We start from the raw sequence: 13,119 nt of genomic DNA on the forward strand, positions 1-13,119 counted from the left end.
GTTTAAAAAAATGGCTAATTTCAAAAGAAATAAGTCGAAATGCTGCTGAGAAGTGTTGAGTAGGAGGGAAGAAAACTAAAACAACCGAGGCCTATATTAAATAGTCACTTCATTAAAATTCTATTGGATTCGTTCCTTTGTTTCACACAACTGTGTATAATTATAGTATACAAAACCTCCAGATCTTCCTGCTATTAAGCATTTAAAAATATCCATCCCAGATTTTCAAAACAAGTTTCACATATACAGTAATTATATCACGGAAATGTGCAATGCTTGTATTATATTTATTATACCAGCTTAAATTTAGACTCTATCAGGTTGACTTGACAATTTCTATAACGATGCTCTGAGCATTTCCTGATAGGACAGGAAGTAATCCAATGGAAACTCACGTGTGCTTAGATAACCACCTGACTTAGCAAAATATTCTAAGAGAAATAAGAAAAATAGTTTCACAACTGTGGGACAACCACAGACATACACCTTCTGCTATAATAACACATTTCCAGGCTTTGCAGTGAGCAACTAGATGCTGCTGGGGATGTCAAGTGCCACAAACCAGGGTTGAGATTTGGAAGATCTAGGTTCTGGAGCAGTTGAGATACCTGGTTTCTGACAGGGGGTTAATATTATCTGTTTATATAAGTGAGAATGATTATGAAAGTAACTTAAGTTGTAAAGTTGAAGCCTGATGAGACATTTTAAATCAGAGGTGCACCTCAGAATAGCCTGGGTATCTTCCAAAATACACACCGCCCCTCCTCCCACCCCAGTCCAATTAGTTCAGAATTTCCTATGGCAGGGATTAGGAATAAGCTTATTTTTTTTAAAGGCCAATAAATATTTCATATTTACTGGCATTTTTATAATCTACAGGAACAATGCAAAGTCGTTAGTCATTCTAGATTGTAAGACTTTTCATGCACTCTTTTGGGAGTTCAATTGATGTTATTTTGTTAACTACAACTGAGGAAAATTTACTAAAATTAAAGGATGTTTCTTTAATTCATTATTTCCATTGCTGGAAATGTAGCTTGCAAGTAAATTTACGACCTACACAGTAGTAAACCAGCTGCCAAAGTTTTCACAATGGAAAAAAAAGAGAAGAATTTACTTGTTAACAATGACGAGTAAAATTGAATCATGATACATACAAAGCATGGAATTCTATGCAGATATTTAAAAAAAATGATAGTGGGCCCCGCTGGTGGCGCAGGGGCTAAAGTCTCAGCACTATCAAGCTATTGCTAGCAACTGCGGCTTGAGTTTGATCCCTGGACAGGGAATAGGCCCACATGGCATAGCAGATCTCTCCTGTCTTGCCTGCTGCTCCCCTTAGCAGTGTATTTCAGTAGATCCACCTGTTCTGCTCCACACTCTGTCTCTGGTGAATCCTCTTACCGCCACACCTCTGGCATATACGCCAGTCCTTGCATGCATAAATAAATAAAAATAAATCTTTAAAACAGCAAAAAATTCCTTCTAGTTCTATCCACATTGCTGCGAATGACATGAAAGTTTATCTTTTTTGATTGCTGAATAATATTCCGTTGTGTATATATGCCACATCTTCTTGATCCAGTCATCTATTTTTGGGCATTTGGGTTGTTTCCAGGTTTTATCTATTGTAAATAGTGCTGCAGTAAACATAGGGGTATAGGTGTTCTTTTGAATCAAGTTTTTGTGTCCTTTGGGTAAATCCCTAGGAGTGGAATTGCCAGGTCATATGGCAGCTCCATTTTTAGTAGACTAAGGAATCTCTAGACAGCTTTCCATAGTGGTTGGACCAGTTTGCACTCCCACCAACAACGTAGGAGACAAGGAATTATGCTCAGTGAAATAAACCAGAGGGAAAAAGAAAAATATCAGATGGCTTCACGCATAGCAGGAATATAGGGAAACCAAATAAGACATCAGTGTAAAAAAAATAATAACAGTACAAAACACAACAAAGCAAAAATGGACAATTATAAATCAGAGACATACTTCAGGGGAGGAGGAGGGAGAGGGATCAGAGGAAGGGAGGGAGGGAGGAGCACAGGGGACTGAGGTCATGGTGCATGGGTGTATTGGTGAAGGAAACTCTATGGGGACTACCCCTGAGGGGAGGAAGCAAATATTGTTTAAAAACAAGCAATGATGTAAAATTTTTTAAAAATTAAAATAAAAAAAACAATAAAAAAGAATGATGGTGACAAAAGTATTTCTCATAAATTAAGTGGGCACAAAAATTACAAAAGGAGTATGATTTCATTTGTATAAATTTGGAAAGTGATGATGAGGTGGATTGAGTGTGTTTTAATATACATACAAATACAAATATAAATATTTTTCTGTAAATATACATAAAAAAACTGAAAAGTTACTTTTGGGAGGGTACTGAATAGGGAGGAAGGAGACATATGGCTTAGAGGCATATTTTTATTTTATGCCTTCCAAACTACCCTAGGACCTGGACTTATTGATCTTACTTTGGATGTTACATCTAAATTGCAGGGACCTAATGAACAACTTATCTACTGTGTATGTCTATTCCCAGCTTATCAGCAAGAACAACTGGGGAGGTACAAAGTCTTGAGTACTGGATATAATTTATTAACTGGATTAATGAAAGTGTGGAAGGTCAAACATTTTTTATATGAGGGACTTTTACACTGAAATATTGGAACACATGTTGGAGAGGTGTAAAAATAAATGCATGGAGGCTTGGTCGGGCTAACTATACCATTTTAAAGAGAATCAGGAATGAGCAAATGTAATCTAAGAGTGATTTGACAAGTGATCCCAAAATGTTATGTAATATTATCTTCACTCCCAACAGCCAAACATTTCAAATACTTGAGCCATTTATTATTCTTTAAAACTATAAACCCTGCTTTTTACAGAGGTTATCACCACCTATGTAATCTTGCATATATGTATATGAAATTTATTTTCTAATAGTGAAAATGTGGTGACTTTGTCAGTTGCTATGATTTTGGATCTAAACTTATAAACAATAAATAAAAGGTTTAAGTCTCCAACAAGCTTAAAACCCCACCTGCCACTCACTGTTAGGGAGCCCTTTGCACACTCATGTTGGGGATTAATAGGGCTTCCTACTCTCACTTACGTCATGTAGGTAAGAAATGTGCTCAGGGGCTCCAGGGAATGATTCCGGAAATATTCAAATTCTCTGCAAAGCTTTTTCCTCATTTCCGTGTCAATTTTGGAAACAGTAAGAGGATTTGTTTGGTTAGCCAAGAAGTTGCCATAATCGGTGGTTTGGAGATGAATTTTCAGGTCTGAAATGAAATGAAAACCCAAATCAGGTTAAATTTTGAACATACATGTATTGCCTTTATAACAGTAATTGAATTTATGATAACTTTATAATAAATGCATATTTAATCATTATTATCTTATTAGGCCTGAGCATAGGTCTACATAAAATTTAGACTTGAATGTTTCTCTCTAATGCAATAAAATATTCAATGTTAGTAAAAATATTCTAAAATATAAAAATATTTAATTACCAAACAAATCTATAATTGTTTAGCGGAGCTAAAAGGACATTAATAAGCACATAGTTCAGAGATGGCAAATAGGTCTTACCAGAACCAGTTTAGTCATTTGGAAATAGCTGCTAGGAAAACTGTTGTGGATGTTAAGCCTATTCCAGCTGGATGGAAAAGAAAAGCTTAGTAATATTTACTGTGGACACATGTTAGAGAAAGAGCAATCATTAATTATCCTTTCATTACAGATGAAATTGAATCTCAATGGGACTAAATATTAAAGTTATATAATAGTAAAGTTTGAATGAGAAGATGGGTCTTCCTATTCTTAAATACAACATCATTTTCACTATTTATGCCAAGCATTCTCTAAAGGTAATATTCTGTTTGCCGGATAATTGAATCAAAATTCAACTTCATTTGTTGTTACTTCCTCCTGAATAAACCATGTGTTTCCAAACACCCTGACGTTTGTTAAAGCTGACCCCATCCTACTCTCTAGAATTGCCCCCACCCCATCTCTTTTCAGAATTGCTTGTTGTAATGTACCCATCAGTGTCTGAGTTATAACATTAAAATAAGAGTCACCAGTTGTTCTGTTGACAACACCATGCTGACAAAGAACGAGAGTCATGGAGAAAGCTGTCATGTAGGATTCTGCTCAAAGAGTAAGATCCTGGTATGTTTATTGATAGGAGAACAAAGAGAAAAGGGTGGGTCGAACTGAAAATATGATTATGTTTTTTAGGGCTTTAGGGAGGATGAGTCTATGGATCAGGTAAATCATGCTCCCGGACCCCCAGCCATGGTTCCAATCTTATTAACAAGGTATTCCACTGATCAGTCTCTGGGAAGCAAAGTTCATCAGTCAATGCTCCCTACACCACCTTCCCGGTCATACCTGTTGCCCAGGGCAATCAAGGCCTGCTATTGTTTAACTTGAAAGGATCATTTTAGGGTCTGTATGCTACATTTAGCAGTGGTTGAGTGTTTATTATGTACCAGCATAGTACTAAGCATATATTATCTCATTTAATGCTCATGCCAATCCTGAGGGAGGAATGATTTGTATTCCCTTTTATAATTAAGAACACTGAAACTCAGAGAGGTTAATAACTTGCTCAAGATAAGTGATAAACTAGAATTCAACGCCAGGTTTATCTGAGTCCAAAACCTCTTAAAATCTTTATTTTATTGCCAACCTATCTATTTTTAAAATTTTTTAAAGATTTATTTTATTTATTTTTGCATACAAGAACTGGAGTGTAGGCCAGAGGTACAGGGGTGAGAGGATTCACCAAAAGACAGAGTGGGGAATAGAACAGGTGGATCTATGGAAACACACTGCTGAGGGGAGCAGCAGGTGAGACAGGAGAGGTCTGGTGCACCATGTGGATTAGATCCCTGGCTGGGGATTGAACTCATGCCACAGTGCCTGGCAATAGCATGATAGTGTTGAGACTTAACCCCTTCTGTCACCAGGGAGGCTCCTGTCCAGCTATCTAAATTAGGTCATTAATTATTTCATATAGCCTTAATTCTTCCAGGTAGAATTTGTAATCTCATGCTTCTGAATTTCAAAGTACTTTGATTATGGTTCTATCATAATACCCGTCACAGATATGATATAGTCTTAAATATGTTAACTCCAAAAAGGCAATTATATTATCTTGGTTATATCTTCTACCTGTGATTCCTTGAGTAGCACCCCATGCTTAAGTGTTATCAAACATCTGTATATCAAAAAAGTCTTTGGCAGCATCCAGCACACAACTGGAACCAAGATAACACCCTAGAGCTTACTGAAGCCTCCATTTAAGCATTTATTATACATTTCTCATGTACGATTAGCTATAGGACACCTAAAGATGGATCAGACATATTCTTTGTTCTCCAGGAAACTCACAATCTGGTGGATGAGGAGGTAACACAGACATATGATTCAAACAGTGTGTTGAGTTTAGTGATAAAGATGAGGGCCTTGATTGATGGAACAAAAAATGAGAGCAATATCCATAGAAATGGGACCTACAAAAGCCTGGGAAAGTTTCCTGAAGGAAGTCAAATCAAAGATGAGTCTTGATGTGGTGTTGTCAGAGTGGGAGGAAGGTATTCTATGTGTTAGAGCAGCGATGGTATTCGAAAGAAGCTCAAAGCAGTTCAGTGTTGCTGAAGCACTAAGTAGGCGAAGACAGGGAAGAAATGAAGCCAGAGGCGTAAGCAGAGGTTGTCACAGGAAGTGCGTGGTATGCCATCCTTTATCCTGAGGACAACAGGAGCCACTGTGGGCTATTAATTACTCTAGTAGCTGGGGAGTAGCTGGATTTGCAACGAGGCACATTATGGTTCTTCAGTATCCAAGATTCGGCACACTGGCATTCTTTCCTCAGCATCTGGAGTAGGATATGCATTGGAAATGCTCTTTATCTGACAGCAGAATCTATTTGCTCAATTACCTATTTAATTAAGCTAATTTTTAAAAATACTTTTTTCCATGTTTTGTTTAGCTTTTATTTTGGCAGTTCAGATTTTATACAGTTTGTCAGTTTGCATTCTCAGCATTGAGAAATATTTGCCAAAGGATGTGACACAAATGGTATTTCTTTCAAAACCATGATATTTTGTCATGTGACATATGCTTCTTTTAAACAAAACAACTTTCAATTGCCAGTAAGATCCTGAAATTAAATGTCCCAAGTGTTTCAGACCCATAGAAATCTTGTGATACCATAGTCGTAGTTGGTGGAGAAGCAGATGGAATAGAAAGAACCTATTTCCCTCCAGCACCAAAACAACGCAAGGGACACTTGCTTTCAGACAAAGAAAAATCTTAGGATCTGAAATGTTTGTTCTGTGATAATGACAGACTTTGCCAATAATAATAACATAGCTTATAGTTCATAGTTTCAAAATGGGATTACATAATTATTTCCCAAGAGCTTATTTAAATAGGTGTGTGATGACTAGGACTTTGTGGTCAAATAATTTGGAATGAACAGACTTCTTAACTGTAGGAATTGAAAGCCTTTGATATATTAATTTGAGTGATTTCTTTGAAAAGAGGGTACAGAACCTCCCAAGTCACTGGAAAACAATGGAGCCACCCACAGAGCACACTTTGGAAAATTACACTGCTTTTTCATCCGGGGAAGTACTGTGGCAAGTGGTGTTTTTTCTTTTTTATTCAAGTGAGAAAATGGAATGTTTTCCAAACTGTGAGATCACTGCCAACTAAATCAATTTTATAGGTCCCAGACAGCAGTAGCATAAAAGGAATGCATTAGGCTATTCTAACAAATATCAGAGTGTATCACACAGAGTGGCATGTGCATACATGTGCCTGCCTGTGTGTATGCTGGGTGGTAATGATGGAGGAAAGGATAGAAAACCTAAAGGAGGGATCACAAGACTAGAACCTAACTCACACAAGGAGGTAGGGGGATTAGCGTAAACCCCGTTACAGAAATCAAGACCCTTAGGCATCAAAGCCCAGATCAGGAGGGGCAACACCCAGAAACTATCAGACTGTTATATAGGGAGTGTCAGGACCACAGACCTGAAGGTGAAGATATGGAGATTAAGGAATAAACCATCCACCCACAAAGATGAGCCCCTCCCTACTGAAAGAAGATGATGAAACTTAAGGCTGCCCCCACAACAGGGCAGCAGTCCTTCTGCCCACCTGTGACTATGCAGGTGCTTCGCTTCACCAGCTCTCTCCCTCTGCAGGGCAGCAGCCTTCCTGCCTGCCTGTGACCTGTCTCTTCACTGACCTCCCTCAGCAGAGGCAGCTCTCCTCAAGGCCACCCGCCTGCAATCATGCTGTCCTCTCTCAGCAAACCTGTCCCTTTTGGGGCAGCTCTTTCTGCCCTCTTGTGTCTATGCAACTGTACTTTACCCTTCTGCCCCTTTTCTAATAAACCTGCTCTTTCAAATATAACTAACATCTCTGTCTTGTGGAGAAACTCTCCTGGGAAACACACCACGTGCTGTTGAAAGGGGAGCTCTGGTGAAACCTTTCCCAGAGTGAACCCAAGGACCCCTGCACTCTAAACTCCAAAAACGACATCAGGAATGTACATGTGTCTTCTGCAGGTTGCTGTCACAGAGCCCAGGGAATTATCTGAGCTTATTTGGCTGTTGAGGAAGGATAAGCATCTGGGACATCATGGCTATATTTTCTCTATTAATTTGTTGGGCAGATCATTTATAGAAAATGACGTCTGAGGTGTCCTTGGGTTTGTTTTTGTTTTTCTTTGTTTGGAGCTTTCTGTAAGTGATTATAGACCTTTCACACTCTGGGTGCGTTATGCCAAGGAAGAATGCTAGAAGTACCTATGAAGGATGTTATCCCTGAGCAATCTCCTGCCTTTTCCCCCAACACTGTGCTGTGCTGAACTTATGGAAATTATGTACTCAGTTTCCACATCTGCAAAATGGACATAGAATCTGTGCTTTCTTCTGGTTGTGGTGATTAAAGAAGATGTACATGAAGAACTGGCATATAGAAGCTACTACATAATGATCTTTTTTCCTTCTTACTTGTATCAATCTACTTTCAAAAGAATTTGACTCCATGGGCCAAGGACTTTGGTTTTAATTCTCTAACCAGAATTTTCTCAAACAATGTGTTGGAATGCATCATTATATCTTATACTTAGATTTTAATAAATATACCAATATCTATAAAATCAGGTGTTTCTTCCTTCCTTTTGGCTAATTCACTGCTGTCCTCATAGTGATGGGACAGCAAATCCTCTTAGTTCCTGTATTACTCCCGGTGTTATTTTTCAGCACCTTCCCTGATTCCAGTCCTTATGCCCTGGATTAGTACAACCATCTTCTAATACCCAGATTACTGAGACGATCTCTTAACTAGTCTTTCCAAGTCCATTTCTTCTCATGCAATTTTAACCTCAACTTTAATCTTTCCTTAGAATTATTTTTCTCTTACAAAGATTCTATAAGTAGTTTGGAATCACTGAAAGTTTTATGCAGATTAAAAGCAACATAACATTTATTGCATTTTAACTGTTATAGGACAGGGAGAGGGGCAGCCCAAACCCCGCAAACCTGCCTATTCTACATGGGTTCTGCCATGCGCCGCATCAACACAAAACATAGGAGACTTTAATGGGAAGGAACTTTAATAAAACTAGGAAACAATACAGGTAAGGCAAAGAGTCTAGTTTCTAAATGAAGCACCCAAAGTTACCCATCCCCTCGTGGGTAAAAGTCCATCCAAATGGGATCGGCCCAGAACAAGGCCCCAAAGCCTGCTACAAGTCTAAAGCATCTTCCAGTGGGGACCCACAGAAAAGGGTCACAAACAACTGGACAAGCCCGGAAGGAAAAGAGCAAAATCAACATCAAGATAAAAGCTGCCATTGTCACCTCCCCACGGGTCTCACCCACATCTGTGTCACCCAGTCCACGACCAAAAGACAAGCGCAGTTTCTTCACGTGTCTCTAGGCTCCATACGCCTGCTCCATCCTGCTTCCTTCCTCAGTCTCTTCTGCTGCTTCTTCTCTTCCTGCTCAGCTCCACCCTCCCTTGGGTGGGGCAGGGAACCTCCCCCTTTCCTGGGGACCACCCTGTTACATAACCACTGACAGAACAGTTTTATTTTTTATTTTATCTTACTTTTTTTTATTGAGGTAACATTGTTTTACATTACTGCATGTGATTCAGAGACATAGGATCACACCTCCTCAGATGCATGTCTCCACACCACTCACTCCAAGACGCCAACAGCCCCCCAGCATAGTCCGCTGTGGCCCCTTCCCTCTTTGGTTTACTTATTTCCCCCCTCCATCTTGTAGCCTCAATTCCACAGTCAGAATTCTAGTATCTGTTATTGGTTTGGTTCTGACAGGTGGTTTCAATGTACATTATCTCTCAAGCGTAACAATAATCTGATTTCATAGGTGAAGAAACTGAGGCTCAGGGAAATAATTTGCTCATGTTTTCCAAGTTTGTAATTCTTTAACCAAAGATTCAGACATGTCCTCATTCAATGTCTTTAAGTTCCGTAATCAGACTTTCAAGGTCTTTCAAAATGTCTCTTAACTTAAATTCCAGGCTTATCTCCAGGTGTTCTAGTATTGCAGTCAAACTGCTCTATGCCTCCACCCACAAGTCTTTATTTTATCTTATCTGTAACTAGTTAATTTTCCCTTTAGGCCCAGAATGTCTAGCAGCTCAGCGCTCCTCCATCATCCGTCTCATTGACATTTTTCCAAGCTATTGTCCTTCAAGACTTGGTTCACTTTTGATTCTGTCATCTGTGGGCTTACACTATTCTTTTATTTTTTAACACATCCAAAATGTGAAGATTTTATTTACAAAATGCTTCTTTATTGTACAGAAGTAAACATGCTATTACAAACTCAGCCACAGAGGGTTGACTTACCAATCACAACTGCCCCCACCTGCCACAGGAAGAGTATTACATGAAAACATAACACTTGCAGTTCTGCTGGGATGAAGTCCCCAAACTTGTGGCAGATTTCTAAGAAGGATTAAATGGAGAAAGGTGGAATGTCACAGGAACTGATGGAGGATAAGAATAGAAAAACTGTAAGGGAGATGCCACAAGGTCAGGAAACTGTCTTACACAAGGAGGTGGGGGTAGAAGAGATTAACATAACCATTAATCCAGCTATAGAAAGTAAGATCCTTAGGCCCCAGTGCCTAGATCAGGAGGCACAAGACCCAGACAAGCATGGGACTGCTGTAAGGTGTGTTAGGTCACAGACCTGAAGGTGAAGATATGGAGATAAAGGAATAAACCATCCACCCACAAAGATGAGCCCCTCCCTACCAAAAGAAGAGGATGAAACCTAACTCTGCCCCTACAAAGGGGCAGCAGTCTTTCTGCCCACCTGTGACTATGCAGGTGCTTCTCTTTACCAACTCTCTCCCTCTACAGGGCAGTAGCTTCCTGCCTGCCTGTGACCTGTACCATGCCAGGACTTCTCTTCACTACCCTCCCTCAGCAGAGGCCACTCTCCTCAAGGCCACCCACCTGTGACCATGCAGGCCTCTCAGCAAACCTGTCTCATTCGGGGCCGCTCTTCCTGCCCACTTGTGTTTAAGCAAGTGTAATTTACCCTTCTGTCCCTTTCTCTAATAAACCTGCTCTTTAACTATAACCAACGTCTCTGTCTCGTGGAGAAACTTGCCTGGGAAACTCACTGCGTGCTGCTGAAATGGCAGCTCTCGGGAAACCTTTCCCAAAGTGAACCCAAGGACCTGCACTCCAAACCCAGTGACTCAAAGAATCACATCAGAACCATATGATCCAGAAATTCTACTCCTATGTATTTACCCAGAGGACACAGAAACATTAATTCAAAAGGGCACCTGCACCCCTATGTTTATAGCAGCACTATTTACAATAGCTAAGCTTTGGAAACAACCCAGATGCCCAAAAATAGATGACTGGATCAAGAAGATGTGGTACATATACACAATGGAATATTACTCAGCAATCAAAAAAGACAAACTCGTGCAATTTGCAGCAACATGGATGGAGCTGGAAGGGATCATGCTCAGTGAAATAAGCCAGAAAGAAAAAGAAAAATACCGGATGGTCTCACTCATAGCAGGAATTTAGAAAACCTAAATAAGGGACCAGGAAAAAGACTAATTATAATAAAGTAAAAATCAAAATCAACAAACAACTATAAACCAGAGACACACTACGGGGGGGAGGGGAGGAAGGACTAGGGTCAAAATAAGGGGGGTGGGAATTGTATGGGAACTATAACCAAGAAGAAAATGCATACATTGTGCAAAAATGAAAAATGATGTAAAAAATATATAAAATAAAATAATTAAAAAAGAATCATTTTTTGACCTTTTGGGTGGGTGGGTGTCCTGGAAATTGTATCATAGCTAACTTTAAAAACAGAACATAACAAAAAACAACTACCAATCTATGTGAGCAGTATAAAAAAAGTTCTTGTACATACAGTTGTTTTTATTTATTTATTATGATAATTTCTCAATTAGAGAGCTATCCAGGGAGTGAACAGACTCTTATTGCTTATCAAATTCTCCATATCACCTAATACAATTTTCATCATGTCAACGAGGTTTAGATAGTAGTAAATTTAATTTGTGATTAAATCCTTGGAGCAATATGCCAGTGGTCATCCAGCTCTCCACCATGTAATGCAGATCCTGTTCTCAGGTTTGAAACTCCTCATTTGATTCACCAGAATGAATATTTCCAAAACAAATGTTCTCTTGAAGAAGAGTAAAGTCACCTACATGGACTCATAAACTTAAACACTACTAATCATAGTCACAAAATGGAAAAGTTATTTCAGGAATTCCAGAGTCTTCCAGGTAAGTTGGAGCTAGGCCAGGGAGATAGCATGTAAGTATTAGATAACAAAGCAAGGACTGAACCCAGAGCCAGAAAGATAAGTCAGACTTGAACCCAAACATCAGACATATCTAACGTGTTTTCAGATTCTTACTATAAGCAAAATATAGCCTTAGGCTAGGGGAACTAGGGGGAAAGAAAATTATAAGGTCTATTTTCTGCCTTTTAAAATGTGGTGATTTTTCTTTTTTCCAATTTCACCAATATTGAGGTAAATTTGACAAAAATGTAAAATAGTTAGCATGTACATTATGGTGCAATGATATACATACATTTTGTGAAAGGATTTCCCTCCAACTAGTTAATTACAATCTATCATCTCACATACTTACAGTTTTTACCTTTAAGAAGCTTACAGTAACATAGAGAAATAGATTCATTCACTTGCAAATTAAGCTCCTCACTATGACAATTCAGGGGACCAAGAAATAAGAGAGATAAATGTGCTGTTTCAGGAGCATTTACCTATGCAAATATCTCAGATGCTATACAGGATTAGGCTCCCCACCCAGTACAATAGGGTGCAGGGTTGAGACTTGTCAATACTACTCCAACAAGGATGCAGTAGGAGTTTATAGACTGAAGGAGTAACTTTTATAAAAGGCAAAAGGGTTCACAGGTAATGTTTACAAGGGACAAAGTGCTCTAGCATTTAAATTAAGAGCAAAGTTTATCCTGGTTGATTAAAGCCATTGAAGTATTGAGCAGGAAAGTGACAGCATTGCCTATGCATTTTAAATATAAGGCCGTGAGAAAAGTGCTATAATTGGTATTAAAAATGATATATAAGGGAGCAATGAAAAAGTTCTTTGAAGGAAGAGTCTTCTTCCTATATGTGTTTTTAATTTAAAAATATTTAACAGGTATAAATAAAGGTAAATGGTAGAAGGTCTCCTATATTAATCACATATCCTCATCTCCTTCCTCTCTCCCCATTTACTACAACCAAGTATACCCATCCTTTACCCAAGGAAACCACAGATTTTTAGTTTCCTTCATATATTTTCAAGGTTTTTTGCATCTAAACAATCATATAGAAAATAAATTTTTAAATATATTTAACTTTTAATTAAAGAACAACATGCTTTAATATTTCTTGTCTATATTTCCCTAACAATCCTCTTGAGAATGTCCTGTTTCTTTCCTTTCATAGCTGTAAACCTTCCATAATTTATATAGCTGTTCCCTGCAGATGGCCATCAAATTTGTTTCCACCTTTTTTT

At 38.6% G+C, this 13,119-nt stretch overlaps 1 protein-coding gene across 1 annotated transcript in view; it reads right to left on the reverse strand.

Annotated features, from left to right (window-relative positions):
* The window catches only part of ATP6V0D2 (ATPase H+ transporting V0 subunit d2), a gene marked incomplete at both ends in the record, with an annotated part of 43,660 nt that overhangs the window by 24,074 nt on the left and 6,467 nt on the right, over nt 1-13,119 (reverse strand). Inside the window, one exon of the mRNA XM_084229795.1 lies at nt 3,116-3,287. Within this exon, the coding sequence (XP_084085921.1) occupies nt 3,116-3,287 (172 nt within the window). The remainder of the gene's footprint in view (nt 1-3,115; nt 3,288-13,119) is intronic.

The sequence above is a fragment of the Talpa europaea genome, assembly GCF_964194135.1.
Source record: "Talpa europaea genome assembly, chromosome: 3".
In the NCBI taxonomy this organism is placed as follows: Eukaryota; Metazoa; Chordata; class Mammalia; order Eulipotyphla; family Talpidae; genus Talpa; species Talpa europaea.